Here is a 27,216-nt window from a genome sequence, read left to right on the forward strand (position 1 = left end):
AGCATATTGATCAACCCAATTCCCAATTCTCCCTCGACAGCCGGCTTCAATTCCCCTCCCCAGGCCTCACATCATCATTATCCCAACTCTGGAAACTGCAAGTTTTTGACCAGACTCCAAAAATTCCTTCTGGATTCAACGCCAATAGCTATCCAACACCTTCTGGTAGCCATCTAGGCTGCCACTTCCACCCTACGCCTACTAAATTCCTGCCCTATATAACTTGTGAACTTAGCCTTCTCTCCTATTGATTGCTCTCTTTCTTTCTCTCAATTTGTTCTTTTTCTCATTCCCATAGCTGCCTGCCGATGATAAATCCCAGGCCTCATCTACACACACGCAGAATATAATTAGGGAGCCTTTTTAGCTACGGCAAGCAAGAATAATAATGACTGGTAGTAAAAGTAGTTCATCATCATCCATCCAATGTCAGGAGATGGAGCTACGACGAGGCCCCTGGACTCTAGAGGAGGACACTCTCCTCATCCACTACATTGCCTGCCATGGCGAAGGTCGCTGGAACCTCCTCGCTAGGTCCTCAGGTCAAGTTAATTACACTTAATATAAAGTTAACCCTGTCTACCTAGTTCTGTTTACGCTTTCCTGATAATCTTTTATATAATTATAGGTTTGAAGAGAACCGGCAAGAGCTGCCGTCTCCGGTGGTTGAATTATCTGAAGCCGGACATAAAGCGCGGCAATCTCTCCCCCGAGGAGCAACTCTTGATCATCGAACTCCACTCCAAGTGGGGCAACAGGTAGTCCTGGATGTGAATTGCGGGATTAAATTGTATGCAGATGCGTTGCTAATCTCTCTCTCTCTCTCTCTCTTTTCTTTTAATGTATGAGCAGATGGTCGCGGATCGCGCAGTATTTACCAGGGCGAACCGACAACGAGATCAAGAACTACTGGCGGACGCGGGTGCAGAAGCAGGCGAAACAGCTGAGGGTCGACGCCAACAGCAGCGTCTTTCGCGACGCCGTCCGCTGCTACTGGATGCCGCGGCTACTGGAGAAGACCTCCGCCGCCGCCGCCGCCGCTCACTCTTTGCAGTTTTCCTCACCGATGCACCCGCCCGATCCTCCTCCTCCTCAGTTTTTTCCTCATCAAGAATCAACTGCCCAGCCATCCCACAACTGCGACGACGACTCCCAGCTGATCATGATCCCTAGCTTGCCCCAATTCTCCTGCAGTATTCAGCACGAACTCGATCCGTTTCAAAGTAATTATACGCACGCGTATGGATTGGAAGCCACCACGGCGACGTCAGACACTGTTAGCTTTGATCCGGCCTTCAATAATTGCACCAGCAATTGCAGCGATATTCTCAGCAAAACTAATGGGCATGAGGAAAGCGTGTGGGATGTGGATGAACTCTATGGCATGTTGAGAGGCTACATGGAATACAAGGTAGAAGAAGATCATTCCCTCCGTTGGAACTTTGGAGATTAATTAATTAGTGTAACTCGATCGAGTAGTCCTTAATTGTGATCTAGCTAGCAAGTGTGATTGTTACCAACATATTATATATATTATATATACATATGATTTTATTTTATTTTTGAAGTACATTTTCTTGATCGAGGCTAAATTAATCATGAAAATTGGTCTCAATCAGTGGGAAGAGACCACTGGTAACATCAAATCCAAGTGCGATGCTCCAGTGCATGCAAGCCAGCAACACTTGTTGATGTGCCAACAGCTGATCTTGCAACAGTGCACCTTCAAACGAATAGTAAACTGATTCCTGGACTCGGATTAAAAGCGAATAAATTAAAGCAGCATCTCTAGCTACCTCCTTTTGAAAACAAGACTTGATTCGAATCTATTCGTGTACATCAGGGTTTCTATCCAATTCTTTGGAACCCTAAATTGAATTTTTCAGTTTGAATATCCTATTTATTTTTTATTACATTTATACATGCTTTTCTTCCAATTTTAAGTCTAACTAGGTATAAATCAGGTTTGATCAATCAGTTTAAATCAAATATGATATAGTGTTTTTCTTAGAGAACTCTTTTTAGAAGCAATTTTATTTTGTATTTTGATAGACATATCATATTTACAAGGGGCAAAGTAAATTGTGTACAATAGATCATTCTCCAGGATCTCATATTGACGAAAAGGTTATTTTATGTACCATATTAATCTAAAAACCATGATTTTGAGATTATCTGAAGGAACTAAAAGCCAACAAAAACGAAGTGGATTTGGTTTGTAGCTGTTGAAATGAGTTAATATACTGACAAAAAAACTTAAATTGAGTTGTGATTGGACTAATACTCTAGTTGATTACATAATCAATATGATCTATGGATCACTCGTTTTTTTTTTTTAGATTTTCTTAATGTAATTGAGCATATGCTAATCATTAATGTTTTGAGTTTTGTCATCTCAATGTGACATGTGGAAGAAGAAGAAGAAAAAAAAAGTAAATATGTTGATAGTGAACACTAGATGACAAGATACAAATGTCAAATAGAATGACTTGTGATGTGTACTTAAAAACTTTTTTATATAAGAATTATTAGCATTTTCTATCATTGAAGCTAGAAAGCTTTCTAACTTTACTAAATTAAGAATGATAAAGATTAAACAAAGTCAAATTCTACAGTACTTAAATTAGGAGCCCTCTTCGCATGAATGAATGAATACATGTAAAAGGTTCCTCCACATTAGTTTCATTTGTAGTTCTTTGAGTCTGATCAATGTGTAAAACAGCACTGTTAATTGAAACCTAGCCTTTTCTTAGATGTATAGGTCTGATGATTCTGGAGTTTTACATTGAGACTACACCGATCGAGCAAGTGGAGCTGCGTGCACTTTGGTGAGAAAGAGAAAAAAGAAAAAGAGAAGTTTCAAAAAGCTAGTGGAGATACAGCCATACAAAATAAACTTAAAAACTGGATATCTGGCTTTCATTGTCAAGTGGACGCGTGAAGAGACTAAACTCTTGGGAGAGGGCCACATTCATGTAGCGTCGTCGATTAGTACGTGTAGGTGAGGCAACTAGGAGAGATTCCCACCTATCTGGAATAGGTATATATTCATGTAAGACAACTATCTCCCTTAGCCAGCACAAGTAACTATGTAGCTGAGGCCTCAAAAACTATATATGAGAGTTTTAATCACTGCTGCAGCCTTGGCAGGAGACAAGTAGATCGACTGTTTCAGCTTCAACATCTATATATCTATTGTCAAATCCAGATCTTTTTGTTATTTTTGGTCATTGAGTAGTCTCTGTGAAGGATACAGTAGCAAAGTGTGGATAGCTCGTCTAGAGACTAGAGCTCGTAGATCTTATAGGCTTTCGTGTCGCACTGATTGGTGGAAGGTAGATTTATTCTGAAGCTGTCTTTTTCGAAAAAGCCACTGCAGATGAGGTCGATGAGGCTATTTTATTCTATTCAAAGTGGAAAATTTTGACGATAAACGCTAAAGTTAAACAAAAAATGATGGAAAAATTAAAGTTTTGCTTTGCTCCTCCTCAGAATTTGTCGCCTTTTAAAAATTTCAGAAATATACTAATTTATCGAGAGTTTGCTGAGGCATAACAAAACGTCCCAGACTCAGGTCGGCTAAGGCAGAGGTGTGTTTTTGCAAAGCGAACGTAGTTATCGAGGAGGATTAGGAACACGTGATTAACGTGTTTTCCCGGGTCATCATAATGGAGTCAAAGTCATGCCTCCCGTCGTAGGCTTTCTTTCTTTCATAATGATAACAAGTGAAAGATGGCGAGCTAGATAGCGAGATGGCTGGCATGTTGAAGATGTTCTTCCAGAATCCTGGTGATAAGACTGCACAGTTGTTGCACTGTTAGTGTTAAGCACGGGGCACACGCAATCTGGCCAGGAGATGTTAGCCATTTACGCAGGGGTGAAAGATTAAAAAAAAAGGGTATAGGAGAGGCCTTTGTTAGTTCAGCTTGACGACAAATGCAAAACTTTTGACCACCTTTCAAAAAAGGATAGGAATTGCTTGCAGCAATAGAATTCCTCGTCAGGGAGATGAACATCGTGAGATTTGTTGGAGGTGTGCAAAGCTGAATGAGTCATTCTGACTCAGAAGGTTGAAATGAGAGACATTCCATGAGCTGCAAAGGTTTACTAACTTTATGCGACCTTTACTGGAGGAAAAATAAACACGAGTCGTAATTCAAATTTGTCAAACTTTCTTACATCGAGGTATACAGGTCATGTTACTTGTCCTCTTCCTTGTTTGCTTCTGTTGATTTCTAATATTCAGAGGTTGGGACTGTCGAGGAAATACGGCTGCTATCATCAAACTTTCAAGGAAGAAACACAAGGTCGGACTGATTTCCGTAATTGCTAGTGCAACAAATTTGGGTACATGTAATTTGTTCTTTAGTTCATTGACCGGCAGATACACGGCACGAGGCAGAAGGCTGAGCCCATGCGTCGAGAAGGGAACAATGTTAGCAGCCTGTCACAATGGAGGAGATAGTTATCGATTTGGACGAGGGAAGTAGGTAAGGTGGTCCTATAAGAAGAGAATTCTACCTACCAAATGTAGGCTCTTGAATTTTTGATACTTGGACTCCTTATCTACCTTCTGATTTTGCCCGGTTCATGCATTCAAATTCGAATATCAATATTGTTATTGATAGATTATAAAAAATATCATGTTAAACATTTGAATCTGCAACCACTTCGGCCGAGTTAAGACCGCGTCATCCAAACTGAGTTCTCTTCGACCAACCTCAATACTCAAACTGAGTTCTCTCGAGTTTAATGTTGGAAAAATAATCTTCAGCAAAAGTAATACAAGTAAATAAATGTGTAAACATTCTTCTGAAGATGGATAAAACGACTACCAATTTTCTGTCTCTTATACATCTGATTGAAATTTGAATATCGATATATTTACTGAATAGAATTGGATATCAGAACGTTTAACCTTGCAGGAAAAAAAAATGAAGAATGCACTAACCAAATACCCTGTTGTTCACTCCAGAACGATACAAATGAATAGGTTTGTCAGTGGTAGCACTTAGACTAATCTCATTGTGAGCAGGCACAAAATACGCATCTCCCTCCATGACTCGTTCCTCGACTGCAGAACCTATCTGCAGTCGGCCTTCTCCAGCCACGATGATGAAAATGGATGGTCCTGGTATGGGAGAAAGAACAATGGACTCTTTCGATGGAAGAATGCAACGATCAACTTCAAACTCATCAAAAGGTGGTGTGTACCGTGTGATAAAAGGGTTTAACTGAATCCCTCGAAGAATTTGAGGAAAGCCCTGTACAAGTTGACACGAGTATTCACCAGCTTATTAAACAGGTAATTAGATGAGAGCTCAAACAATAATTATAGAGAAGATAATACTTGAGTTATACTAAACTTATTAGCCAAAAAAGAAACTGTGATATTCCAAGGTAATTGGCCATATTCATTCCCAATGGGCAGGGAACTTAAGGTCCTGCCAGTACTTGGTTTTTGGGTTGAATGGCTCAAGAATTAGGTTCAGTGGGGTGCCCTCCATTACCAGTTGGGACTCAGATTATCTGTTGAACAGGCTGCTTAGGTGCAGGTTCAAAAACGCTGGTGATAACAAGCAGCATTAACCATACAAATTAGTAGCTGAGGAAGTCAACAGCACGCACAGAGTTCCACAAATTTATTCACGAAATTATAGCATTACCAAACATTTATTTATATAATTATATCGATTCTTCTAACTGGAATCTGGAAACAGAGCAGGCTGGACTAACCCCGTACCTACCCAGATCCACCTATTCTGAATAAGGATAGTAACACAAAATACTTCAGACTGCAGCATTAGCTACCAACAAATAATAATTGGAAAAGCAAATCCTCTCTTTCCCTAGGATTCATAAAAAATTATTAACCATATTGCATCACCAAAACCATTGGTTGGGACATTTTTTCCTAAGAGGAAGAGCTAAGCAACATATCTATATATGTATAAATTCACACCAATAAGTTGTGTATTAAAAAACTAGATGTTAGCTACACATATAATACAAATAATTTCATGAAGAAAAAAATGGTTTAGAAATTAACACACCTGTTTGTATGTGAGCATTGAACAAAGTGTTGGAACATCTATGTACTTAGGTGTCAGTCCAGCTCGCACAACATTATCTGATGCAGCCATACACTCAATGCATTCACCTGATATATAGGCATGGGGTTCATTTGGACCAATACATAGTGCTTCACCTGGGCTGAGCTTCACATAATTGAGGAAAAAGGCTGCCAGAACACCAACATCAGCGTGATATTGCTTCTCCAGAAGTAGTGCTAGTTGTTCTTTCTCTGATAACCTCCTAATCTAAGTGAGGTAAAATAAACTATCAAAACATCAAACAGTAAGAAAAACAAATAGATTATTTGCATTGCACATTAACTCAACACAGAAATACAACAGTGGGCCAATGCTTTAGGTTGGTTGCCTAACGGACGTTTTCAACAATTAAAACAATTGGCTGATGCTTCTTAGGTTTTGACATAGTCTTGAAGTTAGTTGTAGGATGTGATGCAAGGTGACTTCCACAAAACTTAGATATGTTTTGCCTTGCCTACACTAAAAAAAACTCAATAATTCAGAAGGTATTACTCTTACTCTCTAATCTGCCTTGGCCCATCCTCCATTTAGACATCAACTGCTACGAGTAGAATTGAAATAGCACTGTACAAGATTGTACAAGCAATGAGTTTGATGACCCTTTTCACCTAATAGGAGTCAGAAAATATTAGGCTCAATTGAATGAATTCATGTTCACAGGACCTCTTAATCTGATACAGTCAGAAAGCAGAAGTGGATTCACGTTTACTTAGTCAGAAATGAGAAGAGAAAAAAAAAACTAGAGCAAATAATATATAAGCCCTAGAAACCTCCTTGAAAGAATGGCTTTCACTTGATGGATCTCCTTTAGTTTTTGGTTACTTTTAGAATATTCCATTACAATGCAAGCCAACTAGCCCCATAAATAGACATAAATGACAACCGGACTCAAGGTCAATTAGAACATAACTCGATGAAGAGCAACATGATTCAATGTAGAATTTAACTCACACAATAAAACCAGTAACTCTCTGCAAAACAAGAAGGCAAAGAAAAGCTTGTACAACTTGACATCACATCATATCAAGGAATCTTGATAAAAAAAGAAAAAAAAAAAAAAAAAAAAAAAAACAAAGGTAGACAATTTTCTTGGAAATAGTGGCTAACAAAAATAGCAATCTGTATATTCAGATAACATTGTATGTGGCTTAGGCTATAATATGCATGCCTTCTTTGCCACTTACAACAGGCAAAAACATTAAACGGTTGCACGGAAAAGTTTAAGTACTCAATCTAACAAATTATATTTGTCATAATTAGAGGCAAATCAAAATTTGCCACAAGATCAACAAATGACATTCTTGATTACCATTTTGATATATTGCGCTCATTCAAACTATTGTTTGTATGAGAACTCAAATTTGAGATTTGCGTTCAGATAATGTTCCTTCAAAGGTGTTAGTTAAGTGTTTCTACTAATTCCAGATAATTCACAAGAAATGGAAGCTATGAGAAATAAATTTGCTCACAACTAATAAATTTTAAGCGAAATAAATTTCAATAGAGTTGTAGAAATTTTAGGAGAAAATGGTACACCTTTGCAATGTTAACAGAAATAGTATTATGAAAACTGATCAATCAAAAATATTGAAAGTGCAAACAGATATGATCAGCAATAAGTAATAACACTCAAATGCTCAAATGGCTTACAAGGATAACCACAATCAAATATTTACTTAAGTATTTAGATAACTAAAAAGGAATAAAATTTAATGTGCCAGGCAAGTTGAACTCATGTGACAAAGTACTGATTCTCAAATCTACTATTATCAATTTCATTCTATAATCCTTCTAATCAGACAATTAGACATGCACCTGAAATACTTCAAAAATCACTTCAAGTAGATGATAGAAAAGCTTTATGTTACTGGCAAAAGAAGAAAAAATAACAGAAAAGTTCATCAACTTGACAGTTTCTATTTTGGCAAATTTAATAGAGGTTTTTCATCCTTAGTTATTAGATCAAAGAACAAAGTGGCATACATGTCACTGTCCTCTGGATTCAGAATTTTTATAAGAGAATAAACTCTACATGCTAACATTAAATTTCAGATTTTTTTTATATGAGAACAAACTCTACATAAATAGACCAGTTTACCTTATTTTCAGCTTCTAAGCGATTTTTTAGTTGAGAAACCAGTGCTAAGATTGCTTCTTTATTTGCTGACATAAGCTTAGTGAAGACAGATTGAATAACAGCTTTTGCATTCACATAACCATTTAGCTCTCTCATGCATAGAATTTTGCTCGTTTCATCATTACCAACAAGCTCTGCAATTTCAGGCACACCAATAAGGACATCCTTGAGTTCCTACACAGTTACAAGAAAACCAAGAATCAAAATCAATATATTGCATAATTATCTAAAACAAGATGATCATGAATCAAAATCAATTATTGCATGATTATCTTAAACAAGATAATCAACAATCAAAATCAATTATTGCATGATGATTATCTTAAAATTGAATCATACATATAAAGTAGAATAGCAAAGATAACAAATACATACAATAATATAAACAACTTGTTATTTAATCAGATAAAAGCTAAACACATAAAATAAAAATACAAATGGAGTATATGTGAACAAGAGAAACAGAAGGCAATCTGGAGATCAACTGAAAGAACATTTAATGTACCTCCATGCTGACAAAACCACATAGTGCTTTGAACTCTGTCAGAGCAATCGCCATCTCTGGCTTATGGTTTGGGTCCTTGTAAACATTTGGTCGCATCATATGAAGCATCCTTGCTAGCTCCTTATCTGGGTGCGCTTGTATGGACAATGCTGTAGCCACCGACAATATCTACCCAAAGTACAAGAACAAGCAAAATTTAGCATCACTTAATATCCCACAGCTACCAAAATCCTACCTCAACAAAATACAAATTTTAACAGCTTGTTTTGAAGCGTCTAGTTTTATGAAATTGGAATTCTGTTTCAAATATTCTACTATATTTTTAGCCATAAGTGAAAAAAGCAAGGATAAAATTGTATTATTTCAAATATCCAAGATTGCAATTTTGATTTAGACAATTGTAGGATTTGTGTTTCAGAATTCATGAGAGTAAGAAAAAATAAATGTAGTGCACAATCTTTGATCCCAAACATACACGATGAAATCACGATTCACAAATTACCACTTAAAGTCAACTAGAAATCTTAAAATCCCTTCGCTAACAAGGAATTTCAAATTTTCAAAAACAATTGACTCAAAACAAACTGTAAGCCTTCGACAGCACACAACTTTGGAGAAGCACAAACCAATACGCCGGGAACAAACCGTGTAAAACCCAATCAAAGAAAAAGACGCAGAAATGTCAATTAATGGAGGAGAAACACCTTGAACAAGAAAGGCAGGTCCGTCCCCCATTTCGCCACGACCTTATCTCCCAGAGCACCAGGGTTCTCCTGAATCCACTTCTTAAGTGTAACTTCCTCCGAATCCGAGCCCGCAAAGGAGGGTCCCGACTCGTGCGTGCCCATCCAGAACTCGGCGTAAGGGCGAGCTGGATCGATCTGGGCGCCGGAGTTCCGCTCGAACAGACGCGCCACCGTCGAATCCTCCCCGCGGCGTCCCCAATCGTAGTTCTGGACCGAGCACCGAAGCCGCAACGGCCTCAGCGGCGCCTCCATTGCCTCCGGGGAGATCGGAAACCCTATGAGAAGGCGGGATGAAGGTTTGCGCACTTCGTCGACGAATGCGAGCGTCGGCTTTTAAAGCTGAGAGGGAACCAGAGATTAGCGACTGGAGCGGTGGATGCGGATTGGATGCCCTCGGCTATCGGAAGCCGGGGCAGAGTTGACGGCTAACTCTTTCGTACGAGCCGCCAGCGCCGTTACAAAGTTGACCGAGCCGAGCCGAGCTGAGCCGGTATGTTAATGACTTAGAAATATCAGGAAAAAATGGGCCATAAAACAATATAACGTTATTTAAAATATGTGAATAGTAATTTTTGGACGAGATTTGTATAATTAAAATCTTTTAAAATATATCGATTAATTTATCTCTTATTTAGGTTAATAGTGTATTTAAAAAAAATTGGATCCACGTCAAACAACAAGCGGTAGAATGTTATTTTAATAATTTTTAAAAGAAAGACACGTTAAAAATATAAATAATTAGAAATATCTTTTTAATTCTCTCCTATCATAATTCATATCATAAACCACATTGGAGTATTGCCAAATTCTCTTCTAAAGCAAGCCAAATTCTGCTTTACTTAGTTTACGATCAACCCGAGCACATGCACCAGATTGGAGTATTGCAAGTATCATCAGGTTAGCTGAATATCTTGGAAGGAAATTTTCAATTAACAGTGAAGGCACGGCTTTACACAGGTTCTTGAACTGAATTAATATTATTACCTGAAAGCTGGAAACCGAGTCAGCAAGTGTCGGTGCAAAAGATTCCTAGTACTTTCACCCTCAACAAAGCCAAAAATTTATGCAGCACTGCGAATACAATTTTGACAGCAACTACAAAACTATCAAAACATGATTGTAATCCAAGTACTATTTGCACCGATCTACTTTAGAACGCCCATTAAGAGACCCTCGCCGACGAGATCAACTCTTGGCACCACCTCTTCGAGGACTGCAATCTAGAAGACCATGCGCACAGCATATATGATTAAACATTTGTTCAGTAGTATCCATTGCCCACTGGGCACAAGTACTGAAGCACATGACGATATGAGAACAAAGAGTCATAGCTGTATGCGTCAATCATATGAAACTAATCAGTTTGTGTCATTCCACAAAAATACAAAATGTGGAACTCCATTTTTGAGCATTATAGATCAATGTCCGTTGATTCCTCGCATTATGCTCAGAGTTCTACAAGTCTGTAATAGGCACTTAGAAGCTAGGTGAAACATGCATGTCTCATCAAATCAAAGTTTACTTACATTGAACAGCAATCAAAATATGGTTCTGAAAGCAAAGACTCTTTTACTCGTAACTAAATCATACATACTGTCTATGAAGATCTTTGCTGAATACATGAAAATTAGGATTAGATTCACATATTGAACAAATAATGAAGACAATTTTTCCTAGGCATGAGCAAGAACAAAATGCCGAGCATCATGAAGACAACAAAATCAATTTGATATGGTGAAAGAATAACCATCATAAAAACATAAACAAATTAAAATAAAGAAACAGCAATGGAAAATGTTCTTACCATAGCCTGGCCAACTGGTTTACAAAGAAGGCTCTGCATTTGTTGCTAGAGAAGTGATCATTAAAATACACGGAACAAATAGTTTTTTTCAACTACAAGTGTTACTCAGAAAGTATAGCAATGATAAATTAACAAGATAGACCATCAAGAAACCACTGAACACACATAAGCATATAAGTGTTCGATGACTAGAAACCATGTCTGGATTGTAACACTACAAAATGGATGCAGTTGTACCTTCATGAATCAGACTGTAGAAGGTCCAAGCTATATGATCCATGAAAATAAAAGATTAAAAGAGCAATCCTTCTTTTCTAGCATTTTCAGTAACAAAAAAATTAGAAGCTAGAACTTAAAGATGAGTTAATTAAATTTCATGCTAAAGACAGAATGGATGACAAGTTACGACATGCCAAACCTAAAATGGAACGTTGCTTGAGATGGTAACAAGTTTATTTTAACATCCATTAAATACTGGATCTTCAAAAAGATTGGCCTAATTACTAAAATCAAATTACACTTCAAACATACACAGCAGAAAGCTCGATATGTACATTGTTTCCATTTCATTAGAAAGTACAATAAACCACCTTCTGTTATTAGATACAGAATTGAGAAATCACAAAATATTTCTATCGAATCCTATTCCAGATCTAGTTTGACCAAATAATATGGGCTCAGATAATCAGGTCAAAGTCCCAGAACTATAATCTAGATACATATACCAGTTCCCGAACTTCAGATTTATCAAGACTTGCACTAGCAGTGGTATTAGGTAGAAACCATGGTGAATGAATTATTGCTCCTAAGAGTTGAAAAGATCAGCAAAGAATTGGGGAAGACACACAAATTGTTAAGGTCATAGGCCAGATAGGAAAGACAAGGCTTCAATCCCTGATACTACAACAAATCTGATGTTTTTTTAAAATTCTGATGATACCACTATTCTTGTACATGAACTATAGCCAGTCTAGAAGCATTAAAAGATAATGATTATCAAGATTCAACCCTTGTTTCTTTTGAGCTCAACTAGTCCATTCAGTGAATCCTTAATTTTCAGAGACTTTTGTGTTGCTAAAATCCACAAAATTTTCAGAGACTGTTGCATTGCATGGATATGAAAAAACAAAAACTTGTACGTCCTCAACAATAGCGTCCAATTGAATAACTTGATCATTGAAGAAACCCTCACAACCAAACCACCATACCGACTGTGCCACTGATCCTTAGTATCAGTTGTTCTGAACTTGAAAAATATAACGGCATCATTTGCTGATATACAACACAATGGATAAACAATCCAATCATCCATCTTCAATAGGTCAATTGGGTCCAGAAACATTTAAAATTCAGACCATGATGATGCTAAAATGATGAGTTTAAATAAACAGAATCCCACTGATAGATCCCCATCAATGACACTAGAAAAAAGAAAAAGAATCCAAGTAACTATTGGACAAAAACTCAGATATAACAATTGAACTACGATCTATGTAAAACCATCCAATCATCCATCTTGAATAGGTCAATTGGGTCTAGAAACATTTAAAATTCAGACCATGATGATGCTAAAATGATGAGTTTAAATAAACAGAATCCCACTGATAGATCCCCATCAATGACACCAGAAAAAAGAAAAAGAATCCAAGTAACTATTGGACAAAAACTCAGATATAACAATTGAACTACAATCTATGTAAAACCTTAGGATATAACTGTTGCTTTCAGGCAGCCTGGTTGATAGTTCTATATTTAGTCTGAGATTGGACATGCAAAGTTAATCTGCCACAAAAAACGAATGAAGCAATAGACTCCACACTGTTGCCTCCTAGAAGCTACAACCTAGAGGAGAAAATGTATAAAAATGTCTAAAAAAAACTATTCGTGTGTTTTCACTCAATCAAAAAAAAATAAAAAAATAAAAAATCAGATGGCAATTCTCATATTAAGCTCTTTCTATGTTCTAATGGCATAGAACCAACCACATTTCTTATGCTCGTGAGCAAAGAATATGATGGCATGTTCAGACTGCAGTGGACTTTAGTTGGATCATAGAAACAACATATAGACAATTAATGGAGTAATATGAACTCTGGAAAAAGGTTATGAAGTATGTATGTGGCTCCTGTTCAATATTCTAAGCAATCCACTGCTGGTTTCCATATGAAAATTAGACATCTCTAATGGAGTACCTATTTGTAGCAAAATCAAATAATGATGAACTATCAAGTAAATGTAACCAATTACTTTGGCAAGAAAGATAGAAGTATTAACGTGGCATTTATCAAGCAACATCTAAAGTTGGCGAGCCTTTCTACTGAATTCCTTTTCCGTATGCGCCCATGAGCAACAAGAAAATGGCATTGAAAGCTATTTCGTTTTGCACTAAAATCTTGAAATTGCATGAGTGATCCCAAGTCTTTATTAAGAAATGGATGTAGACTGTAAATGTGATATGAGAGAAAACTGTTGCATTAATGCTAGAGAACTTGAAACTATCTTATGCAAACAGCATATGAAGTAACGTAATTACATAAAACTCTTTCATTTTAGTAGCTTCAATTTAATCCTCCTCTTGCCGAATAACAAAAGCTTCAGGATATTTGCATAATACACTGCATATTATTAAAACAACAATAAATGAAATATATTATCTCAGTCATTCCATACATTTTCCCTCTTTGAACAAACTATTTTTGTGTATTTAAAGAAGTTCAAAAAAGAAATGAAACAGATCATCATTTAAAGAAGCAGCAAAATGTCACATTTATTTTAGTTAACCATGTGCTTTATAGGTTAACAGGGAATTCTACATAGAACAAGGTATTCTACATAACAAGGTTGGCTGTGACTAAAGAACAGAGACACGCAGCAACTAAAACATATCTTTTCCATAGAAGATGACTTTAGTTCACCAAATTAGTCAACTTCTGCAAAACAAAGGAGACAAACACTACATTGAACTTCTAATTTGAACAATTGCGAAGACAAAAAAAAATGAAAGAAAAAAAACAAACCTTTCTCATCAGTTTTGTAGCTATCAGGTGTTATTTCTGACAACCACAAACCTGGAAATAGTGCCTGCAGGTGGATGAAGAAAATCACAGCATAATAAGCTAATGCAGGAGAAATCGAATAAAGTTAGAATCTAAAAGAAGAGAACAATCGGCATATCAAATAATGCTTCCTTACAAACTTCGTTTATTACCCAAAGAATCACTTACATCAAGTTCGCGCTGAATAATCTTAGCCCTTTTTTTTGGTCGTCGAGGGGGCTTCGTCCCTTTGATGGCAAAAAAATCCTCCTCTATCTCCCTCCGAGTCAACGAGACGGAGAACTTTATCATTTCTCCTTTCTCCAACTCGTCTGATCCCATCCTCAGAGCCTTGACGGGAAAGTTGATCTTCTCAATCTCCGTAGCCCCGAGACAAGGCGAGCAATGGTTGTCGTTCCGAGCCTCCGCTGGTGCATTACAGGCCGCCCTTCTCGTTCTCAAGTTCCAGGGTCGTTCAGCCTCGGAAATCGGAGCAGCGGATGGATTTTTCTCCGATTCCCTTCCTCTCGCCTCGCCCTCCCTCCGCTCCAACACGCCCGGAGACCCTCTCGCGAGCGGAAATTTTGTAGGGGTGTTCCTCCGGTTCTGATCATCCGGTACAGTTACGGCGGATCCCACACCGTCAGAGAGTTTGGAGCAGCGGAGCACGCGCTGGCCTCCCCAGCTCATGGTCGGGAAGGAGAAATTGTGAAGGCGGCGAGATTGGGCAAGCTGCGGCGGAGGCGCAAGAAGGCTCTCCGCCACCGGCCCTTCCGATGTCACGTCGATTCCTTCCTTCTCCAGGGCGGTCGCCATCAGGGCTTCTTCCGTTCTCCGATCGAGAGAGCAAAAGAGAAGGGAAGAAGCCAAAGCAATACCAGAGAAAATTAAACACACAAAAAATTGAGGTTACCTCTCGGAACGTTCAGATGCGCTTTCGGTTTGGTTCTCGCTCCCGCAGGTTTAAAACGAGTTATCGTATGGAAAGACGCTGCGGACCCAAAAGTCCACCACATTTTGAGCCATATATCCATCTTGCATTGCTCTAACGATCCGGGTATTTAACGGAGTCGCGTCAGTGGACCATTAGAATTTTATTCGTTCTCAATTTGGTCGCACTCGATGCTACTCAAGACGTGACCCAAGCCAAGCCCAAACCATATTAAAATTTAAAAATAACGAAATTATCGAGCAGTAATTGAGTGCAGTCAAACTTTGTGACTGACCGTTGGTATAATTTAACTAGAGCTACTTTCTGGGCTGAATCCGATTTGATGTTTGACAAATCACACGAAATCAAAGCCCAGCGGCCTGAATACGACGGAGTCTTCGCGCGTGCATCGCACGCGTCCCCCGCACTCGTCCCTGCTTTATGACGAAAGCTCACGTGACACACGACGTGGGCCAGGGCCCTTGTGCCCTCCCAAAAAAACTGAGAAGAGCGAGAGCGATGTGTTTAACTGAACCGTGGCCAACTGATCGCTGCATGATCTGAGACAGGAAACTCATTTATTATCAATTAACCATTCGCCACGTCGGTTATTTCGGACGGTCCTTGAAACCATGTGCGGCTAACTATTTTTTCCCCCGAATATTGTGTTATTTTAATTCCATTTATAACCCCCCGACGAGTCCGCCTCCCTCATCCCTCCATCACCACGCGAGCGAAAGCGTTAGCTGCTCTCTCTCTCTCTCTCCTACCGGCGGTTTCCCGACTCGCGGAGGGCAAGTAGGGGAGTAATTTGCATCCTTTCCTAGTACCACGAGCTCGATAGCCGGATCCGGTCGTCATCGTCGGAAGGCCGCGGATCCATGTTTTTCTTGGCTGAGAAAGAGCGGGAGCAACCGGAGACAGCGACGACGCTGCCGCAGGAGCCGAGCGGAGTGGTTGCACAGGGAAATAGCTGCGGAAGCTTCTCGCTTCCGACCATGAAGACGTGGAGGAACCAGCAGGTGCTACGCTGCGTGAGCGTGAACGGCAAGGACGACGAGGCAGACGGCAGCCGCGCTGGCGGACAACGTCTCTCAGATACGGAGGGGATCAGGGCCCGTGATCCAGAGGGAGGCAGTGCCGACAGCGGTTCGGTTGAAGAGGTGAGGGAAAAACTGTTGGTTCACCTCCGGGAAGCGGCAGACCGAATCAAGCTGATAGTTCATGAAGCGCCGCCGGTGGCGCCGCCTCCATCCAAAGGCGACGAGCCCAGGACGGAAGCGGTTCGGACAGAGGGGGCCGAAGCGGAGCCGTCGTCATCCGCTCCTACGTGGCCGTGGAAGCTGCGGACTAGGCGAAGGGGGGCTAGGGTTCGGGCGATGTTCGAGCTGCAAGCGAGCGGATCGCTGCCTGTTGCCGGCGAGAAAAAAGCGGCGCGGCCGAGGTCAGGCATCCCTGAGCGGCCCGATTTCTCGGTAACCCTTACAAGGGAGGAGATCGACGAGGACATCTACGCGGTGACGGGTTACAGAGCACGCCGCCGACCTCGGAGGCGACCCCGCGTCGTCCAAAAGCAGCTCGATGTGTCCTTACTTGCTTTGCATCCATTTTTCCCATCTGCCCATTTTTTTTTCTTCTGCTTTTTATAGTAAAAAAACATTTTTGATGGGTCAACAAAATCCTTTTTTAAGTCCTTCCTCCGTATTGACCGAAGAATAATTTTCTAAAAGAATGTAAACCCTTTTTTTTTAACAAAAAAGATTCAACTTCCATGTTCCTCGACTGGTATTTTACAGCTGCTGTTCCCTGGTTCATGGCTGTCGGAGATCACCTACGAATCCTACAAGGTTACGGATTAGAAGCACGGCCACCGGCGGCGGCGGCTCAATACACCGGAAGAAGCCATGTTTCTTCTAACCTGCCTTCGCCATTGATAAAGCTTCTCCTAATCTATCAAGGAGCAAGTGAGCTTTTCCACGCCTGCTCCCTTTCCTTTCGCTTTTTAACTCGCAGTTGATTCACAGGTCTTTTAGATTGTCGTCTCCTATTGTTCCATGAGAAAGCTAGCTTTTCATAATGCGTGCTTGTATATATTCTAGGGAAATTCCAATGGACCTGATCTTCTGTTCCAGTTGACTGAATTGTTTGCATGCATTCTCCTTCCCGTTCATTTCGATGTGATGAACCGATCGCGTTCGGTTCGTCGATAATTGCTAATTGAGAGTGAGTTCGACGAGATTAATTGGTGAAAGAGAAGAGGATTCTACTTTTTGTGGTTAGAAGCGGAAGGTTCATCAGTTCATCTTACTCTAAAGAAATGGGAAAGGAAATTAAGGGAAGGGGCCAACGGAAGGGGTGGAAGTCGTGGGGATCGTTGTCCGTATGCAGTAGATAGACTAATTATTATTATTTGGCAAAATTCCATATTCATCCAAAAAATTTTATATTCTTTGTATTTCCACCCATATAGAAGTTGTGCAGAAGCCCAAGTAGACCATTAAATTAAGGATCAAATTATAAGATTGTTTCACCTTTAACTAATCAAATAGGCATCTCTTTTATAAAAATCATTAAATAGAGCTTCTATCTTATATTTTATTTTAAGAATATTTTTATTTTTAATATTATTATAACAGTTACGATTAATTATTATAATATCATAAAATATAATGTTTCATTTTAATTAAAATCATTATATATTAAATATTATTATAGTAAATATTTGTTATCAATTTAGTTAAAATTATTTAAATTGACTATTGTAAATTATTCATATATTATAAAATAGGCCAAAATAATAGGGCTCTGTCACGCCTACATATTACTGTTGTGCAGAAGCCTGACCAACTGGATTAAAAAATAATAATAACATGCCTCTAAATTAAACCAATTCTAAATTTATCAATTTACTAATGTTTGAACTCATGCTAAAACAAGTTTTGTTTTCCGGCATCCTGCTTTCTACTCGTTATTATTTTTTTAGTACGAATCAAATCTTGATTTCAAATATATAATTAAATCAATAAAAAATATCAAATGTATAATTAAATTAATAAAAAATATATTCATGTCCTCCCCAATGACAATTATGGCGTTGAGTACTTGAGTTAACGTCGACATGCCTACCTGAAAATTCTCTACAAATACTTGAATTAACGATCAAAATTTATTTAATTATTAAAAAACGGTCGAATAAAAATTTCAATCTTTAATTGAAGATAAAATAAATTTTAATTACTAAATTAATAATTAAATAAATTTTCAATCGCTAATGATTGACAAAATAAATTTTTTATCTCTAAATTATTGGTCGAATAAATTTTTAATCATTAAATTAATAATTAAATAAAATTTGATCATTAATTATCGATCGAATCAATTTTAATTGCTAATTTAATTTCCGAATCAATTTTGGATCGCTAAATTAATTACTTACATTTATTGTTATTTATTTTTTCTTAAAATCTTAATTAACGACTAAATTTAGTTTAATTTGACCGTTACTTAAAAATGAAATTTAAAAATCATTGACATCCTAGTTAATTATTTAATAAATAATTAATAATTTTTTTATTATATTATTATTTCTAATCGTTGGAAGAAGAATAACAGAGTAAATAATTGTTTTTCAACCCTGTATTCTATAATAGTTTGTTTATATATATATACTAATGTGATTTAAAAGTTAGAGAAAATGAGTAAGAGTAATTTGTGGGGAGAAGGGATGTAGTTATTATTATTATTTTTAATAATTAAGATTATTTGATTGATTTTTAATCAATACCTATAATTTAGTGTATGCTATTTTTCAACTTTATAAATAAGGAATTCATTTTATCATTTTTACTCTATCTCCTCTATACTCAATTTTAAAATATTAATCACTTTCTATTTCAATTTTTTAATTATAATATACAAAGGAGATTCATCCTCTCGATTTCGGTATTTAATTTACCGATGATAAACTTAAGTAATTAAGTTCTGACATTCGAGATATAAAGAAGTATTGATGATGATATATACTTCTAAGATTTGAGATAGTCATTTAAAATTGTAAGGAATACGTAGATAAATTAAAATATATATAAGCTATTTTTAAATAAATTTATAAATTTAAAATAATAATTTCGAATTGTGATGAATCGTGAATTGAACCATGAATCGATGGTTTCAAACCGTGAGTCGTAATCATCTTGGACGATTAAGATTATGAGTTGACTAATTAAAAATCATCGAACTGTCAATTTCAAATCGTGATTGGGTTTGAGTACTAGAAAATCTATTTTTTGATATTCATTTATATTTTTCTATCTAGTTTCCCTTCAACCTTGTTATTTCACATTTCATCTCATGAGAGATTAATAGTTTTAAAATCTTTTTATTGAAAAGTTGATACTACTGTGCACATCATAATACTTGTCGAGATAGTGATAAATCTCTCCTTTTTTCTTAAGTAAATCATTGTCTTTATGCGATACAATTGAAATTAGAAATCCGAATTCTTGTCTTATGCTATGTAATTGAAATTAGACGACATCCATAAATAAAATTAGTGATTGTACTTTTAGCATCTCATTCTCAGTGTCAAAGATCTGTTCCTGCTGTGGAAGCTTTTCTGCCATCATTCGTGCATCATTTCGCTATGTTAGTTTAATCTCGTGCAACCCAGCTACCGATTGCAGTTCATTGTATCACAATTCACAAGAAGAAAGAGGTTAAAATGTCATAGTGTATCATTCAGAAATAAAATAAAAAAAATCAATATGCTTCTGGTTATCCCCCGAGGCATATAGGTCAAGACATTAAAGACTTTTATTATGATAACTTTTTAATAAAAATTTAAATATTATTGATATAGTATAATATTTTTTTATATTAATTTTTTTTATACTGTTGTAGAAAAAAATATATATTAAGAGCCAGACAAGATATAAAGCAACATGAAATTTGCATTGTCAACAATAATATAAAGAATTATTATTCTTTACTAGAGAAAGAAGGAGGCAAAGTCATCTCAAATGAAATTTAAGATGTTTGAAAGAATATTTGGATTGTAGAACAAGAATAATAAAATTCAGATATTATTTGAAATGATAAAAATATTGAGATTGCTAGCTCATATGAGAGCTACAAAACACACAAGTGAATCACAATCTATTATCGAGCATGCATTAATAAAGTTGATGAATTTATAATAAATTTATATAAGTATTTTAATTATCAATAAATTTATTTTTATTCATAAATAAATTTATTTATGCAGGAAGATACTTTACAACGTACAATCAACTGTGATTGTTGAGAATTATTTCACAGTAAGTATCGATGAAAGGATGATACTTTATCGATGTTTGATCATAGACTATAGACGTAAATATCTAAACTTTTTTACATACCTTTCATATTTAAAAATAACTAACTTTATTATTTATATATTAGATAATAATAATAATAATTTCCTTATATAGGATGATATGACTACTAAAGTTGTACATGTGTCACAACTGCTGCTGTAGAGTAAGGGAAACCTAGATTCCATCACAACCGCTACCTTAGGCTTCTTGTTATCCTTCCTGCTTGCAACGGAGAAGACGGCATGCATGGAGCTACGAAGCGGCGAGGCCATGGTTCTCTCGCTTTGTCCCTCGTTAATTGTCTGCCCAGGATCGACTCCGTTCCGCCATAACTCCTGGTTCCTGAGCTCGACGTAGGCCGAGTACATGGGGCCTCGGCGCATGAGGAGAAGGGGCCGGTTGCCGATGCGTTCGAGGATTTGGAGAACGCTGGCATCCGCCATCGATGGCAACGAAGACTTGTGGCTCTGTCTTGTTTTTGTTGCTGTCGTTCTTCCAACGGTCGAATTGGAAGACAGGGATGGCACCGGCCGGCTTTCTCAACGGCTAGATTTATTTCAATATTGATCGTGGGAAGATCCGTTGACCAATCTTTCATCCCTCTCAAACTACATTCGTCAAGTTATTGAAACAATTAAGAAGTTGTTCTGTGTCGGTCAACTGGTGATGGACTATCAGGGCCAGAACATTGTCGCTGGACCACCTAACGGACATGGGACCCAAACCCCATTACATTTGACATGTGCTGTCACATCCCGATTGGATGGTGCCGGTACAATGATTGGAGAAGATACCAAATCTAATGCACATCCACCACCCTGATGCTGTGCGCTTCAGGAGACACCATACTTCGAAGGAGGATTACGCATTGAACGCGACGCTGGACCCCAGCTTTATGTTATGCGATCGAAATGTGATTGGCTGCTGTATGGCGGAATGTGGTGGGACCGCACCACGTTGTTGTTTCGGAAAAGGAGTTCCGTCACATATCCGCCACGTGACGCATGTCGCGGGTCCCGGCGATGTCGATCTGCGATAAACCCCCCGCCCGCCTCCCCCTGCTCGGCGTCCTCCTTGCCTTCTCGTCCGGCTGCGGCGGAAGGTGCCTCGTCGCCCTCCGGGCCGTTGATGATTTCAACCCGGGGGAGGCGGCGAAGATGGGCGGAATTACGTCCTCAATCGCCGCCAAGTTTGCCTTCTTCCCTCCGAGCCCGCCCTCCTACGCTGTGGTCGCCGACGAGGGGAGCGGGCGGCTCTCCATTCCCGGAATCGCGGTCGCGGGCCGCGACGACGTGCACGTCCTGCGCCTCCCTACGCGGCGGGGCAACCAAATCGTGGCGGTGTACTTGCGGCACTCCCAGGCGACCGCCACCCTCCTCTACTCGCACGGGAACGCCGCCGACGTTGGGCAGATGTTCGATCTCTTCGTCGAGCTCAGCGTCCATCTCCGCGTCAGTCTCATAGGGTCCGTCGCCCTTCCTCCTGGTGAATTTCTCTATGAAAATTGCTCTTTACCTAAGTTTTTTGCCTAGCAATTTGGATCTCCAATGAACAGTTAAGCTTTCTCAGTTTCTCGGCAAGTATTAGAAGTTCGAAATTTTGGATGATGCAGGCCTATGTTTTACTGTTTTAGGGATTTCCTCGAAGGATGATCACTGAACATCGAAATGCATTTTTTAGATATGCTCTTCTGTGAAAACGACAAATTTTTCATTTTGACTAGTATCTATCAAGCATTGACTTCACGGCGTAGATTATTTTAGGTAAAAGAGTATTCACACAGATATCGTGAGCGAGAAAAATGGTTTATAGTTGACTGCTGTTCACAATTTTGCAGTGAAAACGCTGTTAATTAACTCATCATTGGGCGCTTCATCAAATTATAGTACTCCCCTGTGGCCCATTAATGGTGATTGATTAGTATGAATATAGATGCGAGCAAAAAAAGTGTACTAAAAACTATACAAATAAATGCTCTCATAAGCATTTCTAGATTGCTCTCTCATCATACAGAAATTCTCACTTCTAGCATTCTTTGGACGCTAAAGAACTCTTCCCCAAAACAAAATATCTTCTCTATAAGGATACTACTGCATCAACCCACTAAAATATCCAACTTGAAATCCTGAAATATGATTTATACGACAATTGGATCATAGTTAAGTCAATTGAGCTTGGCCAGCCCACAATTTAGACGCCTGGTATAGAGAACTTCTATAATGTAAGTCCAACAAATGACATGCATGATGCAAGTTCAACTTGCTTTAGATAAAGCCAATGATTGGGCTATGTATTTAAATTTTTGTTGACTCTCCTATTTTGCAGGTATGACTACTCTGGTTATGGGCAATCCACTGGAAAGGTTGAGTTTTATCTGCTAGTTTGGTTCTTGCATGAGTTTTAGTTCACATAACATAGGTTCTATTTGTCAAACTGTGTCATCCATGTGAATTTATTTTTCTTTGCAGCCAAGTGAGTACAATACATATGCAGACATAGATGCAGTTTATAACTGTCTTAAGGAACAGTATGGAGTAGCAGATGAGGACTTAATCCTGTATGGTCAGTCACTGGGCAGTGGTCCGACTCTTGATTTGGCCTCCCGTCTTCAGAAGTTAAGAGCTGTTGTTCTACAGAGTGCCATCGTTTCTGGGCTCAGGGTACTGTATCCAGTTAAGCACACATTTTGGTTTGACATTTACAAGGTAAATTTTTGTGTTCTTTGTTTAAATTTAGTCACCTTTCAAATTCATAGTGATGATTTAGCTTTGTTGCAGAATATAGACAAAATCGGCCTTGTCAATTGTCCAGTTTTGGTAATTCATGTAAGTTCATTTTGCCAGTTCTTGGATCTGTTTATTATGTTTGCATCTTGTGCCCTACTGTCTACTTTATCAGTAAAATAAAATAAAATGTGGCTTTCTGCATGTATCTGCAAGTTATATCTTCTAGATATTGTTTAGGTTCTCATTAGCCTTTTTTATACAATAAATTGGATTGAAGAAATTTTAGTCTGTGAGTTTCTGATCAACTTAAAGGCCTACATGCTGAATGTCTAAAGGTCACAAGAAATCAATCTAGCTTTTGAGCCACAACAAGATGAAAACAAACAATTTAATTCAAGAGGATTATGCAAGTCTTCAGGATACCACTTTATAAGAATATTGCCAAACTAATTCATTTAATTAAATGTATTGGTTTGGAGAAAGCAGCAAAACATATGCAATATGTAGAAGAAATTGGTTCTTTATATAAAGCTATGTTTTTCATATTCAGAACAAAAAGTACAGACTCTAGATTGTAGTTATCATTGATTTGTTTTGTTAGTTGAGTAGATGAACTATCGTACCCAACATAGTTATCAGTATGATCTGTTGTTTTAGTCTTTTCTGAACGAATTTAGTAGCTCTTGAAAAATATTCATCACCTTACTTACATCCTACTGCCAGGGTACTGCAGATGAAGTTGTTCATTGTTCACATGGAAAGCAGCTTTGGGAGCTTAGCAAACACAAATACGCCCCTCTTTGGCTAGACCGCGGCGGCCACTGTAACCTTGAACTTTACCCCGAATTCATCAAGCACCTCAAGAAATTTATTGCATCTACTAAGAAAGATAGTGATACCAAAGACAATTCAAAGGAGACGAAACTAAACAACAATAAAAGTACCGGCCAATCTGAACCTACATCTACAGATGATGAGCAAAGAGCTTGTAGCTGTTCTGAGATTGCAAGGAAGAGCTTGGACAGCCAACTCAGAAAACCTCAGAAGGCAGACCAACTGGAGAAATCAAGAATGAGCACTGATCTTAGTGAGCGAAAAAGGAAGAAAGGCAAGGTAAGTTGAAGAGTTATAACAAAATAACTTTTGGTACGATTCTGCAACGGAAGAAAAACAATCGTTTGTGTCAAAATCATCACACAACTATTGATATTAGCAACTGTTCTTTTGTATTGGTGTCTGGCGTGTAATTGTGTTCCAGTCACATTCGCAAAAGGGACTACTGTTTCGGTCACAATGGCAGTGTCTGACTACATGTAATTCCTCAGTTTTAAGAACATACAGAAAAATTTGAAAGTGCGAATTCTGATATGATTATAAATAGTTTGGATTTTGTATTGTTTTTCTGGACTTGGCTCCCATAGTTTGGATTTGAAAGTTGCCATAACCTTTTTCATATGACGATTGATTTGTTAGATTTCTTGTTGACACTTTGGTGTCAGAACTTTAGCTTTCTAACTAATTCTTGAACTAGATTGATTTTCTTAACACATGCAAAAGTCTTTTAATAATATGTCGATTGTTCAGCTCTATTTTTTATCCTTATATATATATATTTTTTATTGCTATTCAAATGCTCTACCTTTTAAAAATAATGTGGAGAATGACAAGATCATAGAATAAATTATGTTATGAAATGTCAAAATCTTTACTAGATTTTAACAATAATACTAAGAGATTATGCTTTCTTATAATTATAATAATATTAAGCTTGCTTTTTTTTTTTGAATTAACATAAACCTCTTTAATTTTTATTTACAAAATATTTATCTTATAAAAGACTAACGATAATAAAAAGATCTGAAACAAGAAATATACTAAGGAGGACAGCTTAAGTTATCATACTACAAGGAATCATCTAGGATACTTGAAAAGATTGAAAATTTTGATTTTTTGTTGGATGATATAGAGAACTTTGTTCTTCCTAACCAACATAATTGTAAGCTTGATTGATGTTGGATCTTGAAGAGAAACAACATTCATAATATTTTATTATTGTTCTTGTTGTCTACCTAATTATTTTGTTGCATATTGTTACTTGTTGTTTTGTCTAAATTATTATACTTGTAAAACTTAATAAAATTATTGTTACTGTTATTGTAATTTTATGATATGACGGTTATAATTTGATATTTTTTACAGTACCATAGTTATTTTTCATTAGATTATTATTGTTGTTAAATATTATAATTTGTATATTGTAAATTGATATTTAATATGTTATAAAATGATGTTGTATTTGTATTTGAAAATATTATTGTCTTTAATATATGTTGATAATAAATTATTGATGATGACTTGTTAATATTATTATATTAATAATAAATTTTTGATATTATTTTTCATACCTGTTAAAAAAACATTCCTCTCGATATAATGTATCATATTATTAATGTTTGAGGGCATTGATATATTCAAAAGTATTAAATAATTACATATGTCATTATTTAAAATCATTTTGAGTTTTCTAGTCCATCAATTATTTTTGGATGAATTGACTGATGGACCTTTGTTATTCAAAAAATCAAAAATTTGATATTTTTGAAAAAATGAAAGTCCAAAAAACTCATTTATAGTGTGGATGATCGTTGTGATATCTATAATGCACTTTTGACATCATTTATCATATTTGAATCGAGTTAAAAAAAATTACTACTCTCAATATAGTATATGCAATAGTGTTTGACGACATGAGTATAATAATTAAGGAAATTGAGACGAACACATATGAGTTTGTTTGGAGTGATTTAGATATCTCTAAGTTTATCAATCACTTTTGGGACAAAATCGACTGATATATTTAAGACATTTTAAAAATCAAAAATTTAATTTTGTCATATATAGAGGAGTTCCAATAACTCATTTGTGGTATTAGATAGTGAGTATCATCATATTACTATTTATAATGAGACTTTGACATCATTTTCATGGACAAGATAAGTTTAAAAAAAAAATTAGGTTCAATGTAATGTATCACGAAGATGTTTGACGGCATGAGTGTAATAAAGATTTTATTTGTAGTGAATTAAACATCTCTAGGTCCATTAGCTACTTTTGGGATGAATCGACTGATGGACCTAAGGTATTTTAAAAATTAAAAATTTAATTTTGTTCGATATAAAAGAGTATCATTATCTTATCATTTACAATTTTCGACATCATAGATGCTAAGTATCATTATCTTTTCATTTATAGTTTTCGATATCATTTCTCAAAAAGAGAATGAGTTTAGAAAAAATTGAGTTCTTTTCTTCTGAAAAAGGTGGAATTCGCCACCTTAAATTGCCCCACGACAATTTGTGAGGAGGTAAATCGGGAAACTATAGTTGGTCACGACGCGGGAAACTACAGTTGGTCACGACGCAGGAGGGTATTGCCTGACTTCGTCAGGATTCGAACCCTTACCCTCTTCTGTAACTCTGCTGCGTCGTAACCAACTCAGTTATGTTCCGGGGGAAAAAAAAATTGAGTTGAATACAATATATCATGATAGTGTTTGATAGAAAAAATTGAGTTCAATATAATATATTAGTATAATAAAGAGACTGAATCAAGTACATAAGATTTTATTTGGAGTGATTTAGTTATCTTTAAATTCATTAATTATTTTTTTTAAAATCGACCGATAAATTTAAGAGATTTGAAAACGTGTCAATTTGTCTTCATCTCGAGGTCATTATGCGTTGCTTCTCTTGGATCAACAACAATACGTCGCTGAAGATCAGCAATAATATGTTATTGATTTTCTAGAGACCAGCAATATTGTATTATGCAAACATTAATATTAAATTTTAAATTTTTAGGTATT

The 27,216-nt window shown here is 37.0% G+C and overlaps 5 protein-coding genes across 5 annotated transcripts; 3 read left to right on the forward strand and 2 right to left on the reverse strand.

Annotated features, from left to right (window-relative positions):
• The first annotated feature begins 264 nt into the window (after positions 1 to 264).
• On the forward strand, positions 265 to 1,615 carry LOC141842913 (transcription factor MYB78-like). Its single transcript, XM_074730901.1, has 3 exons — positions 265 to 542; positions 629 to 758; positions 853 to 1,615. Exons 1-3 carry the CDS (start codon positions 389 to 391, stop codon positions 1,451 to 1,453), a joined length of 885 nt encoding a protein of 294 aa, XP_074587002.1. The 5' UTR covers positions 265 to 388; the 3' UTR covers positions 1,454 to 1,615.
• Positions 1,616 to 4,866: 3,251 nt separating this feature from the next.
• On the reverse strand, positions 4,867 to 9,759 carry LOC141843322 (mannose-6-phosphate isomerase 1-like). The gene is made up of 5 exons (XM_074731391.1): positions 9,460 to 9,759; positions 8,756 to 8,923; positions 8,212 to 8,424; positions 6,054 to 6,320; positions 4,867 to 5,264 (listed from the first exon to the last, which is right to left on the reverse strand). The coding sequence occupies exons 1-5, from the start codon at positions 9,751 to 9,753 to the stop codon at positions 4,947 to 4,949; spliced, it is 1,260 nt and encodes a 419-aa protein (XP_074587492.1). The 5' UTR covers positions 9,754 to 9,759; the 3' UTR covers positions 4,867 to 4,946.
• A 4,259-nt stretch (positions 9,760 to 14,018) lies between these two features.
• LOC141843510 (uncharacterized) lies at positions 14,019 to 15,263 on the reverse strand. Its single transcript, XM_074731560.1, has 3 exons — positions 14,530 to 15,263; positions 14,323 to 14,386; positions 14,019 to 14,235 (listed from the first exon to the last, which is right to left on the reverse strand). The coding sequence occupies exons 1-3, from the start codon at positions 15,154 to 15,156 to the stop codon at positions 14,225 to 14,227; spliced, it is 702 nt and encodes a 233-aa protein (XP_074587661.1). The 5' UTR covers positions 15,157 to 15,263; the 3' UTR covers positions 14,019 to 14,224.
• Positions 15,264 to 15,989: 726 nt separating this feature from the next.
• LOC141843289 (uncharacterized) lies at positions 15,990 to 17,425 on the forward strand. The gene is made up of 2 exons (XM_074731350.1): positions 15,990 to 16,854; positions 17,068 to 17,425. The coding sequence occupies exons 1-2, from the start codon at positions 16,153 to 16,155 to the stop codon at positions 17,128 to 17,130; spliced, it is 765 nt and encodes a 254-aa protein (XP_074587451.1). The 5' UTR covers positions 15,990 to 16,152; the 3' UTR covers positions 17,131 to 17,425.
• Positions 17,426 to 21,712: 4,287 nt separating this feature from the next.
• On the forward strand, positions 21,713 to 24,750 carry LOC141842896 (uncharacterized). The gene is made up of 5 exons (XM_074730879.1): positions 21,713 to 22,090; positions 22,951 to 22,987; positions 23,094 to 23,330; positions 23,403 to 23,450; positions 24,075 to 24,750. The coding sequence occupies exons 1-5, from the start codon at positions 21,783 to 21,785 to the stop codon at positions 24,471 to 24,473; spliced, it is 1,029 nt and encodes a 342-aa protein (XP_074586980.1). The 5' UTR covers positions 21,713 to 21,782; the 3' UTR covers positions 24,474 to 24,750.
• The last annotated feature ends 2,466 nt before the right edge of the window (positions 24,751 to 27,216 follow it).

Source organism: Curcuma longa, chromosome 12 (genome assembly GCF_044706935.1).
Source record: "Curcuma longa cultivar G26 ecotype Majalengka, Jawa Barat chromosome 12, ITB_CL_G26_1.1, whole genome shotgun sequence".
Classification (NCBI taxonomy): domain Eukaryota; kingdom Viridiplantae; phylum Streptophyta; class Magnoliopsida; order Zingiberales; family Zingiberaceae; genus Curcuma; species Curcuma longa.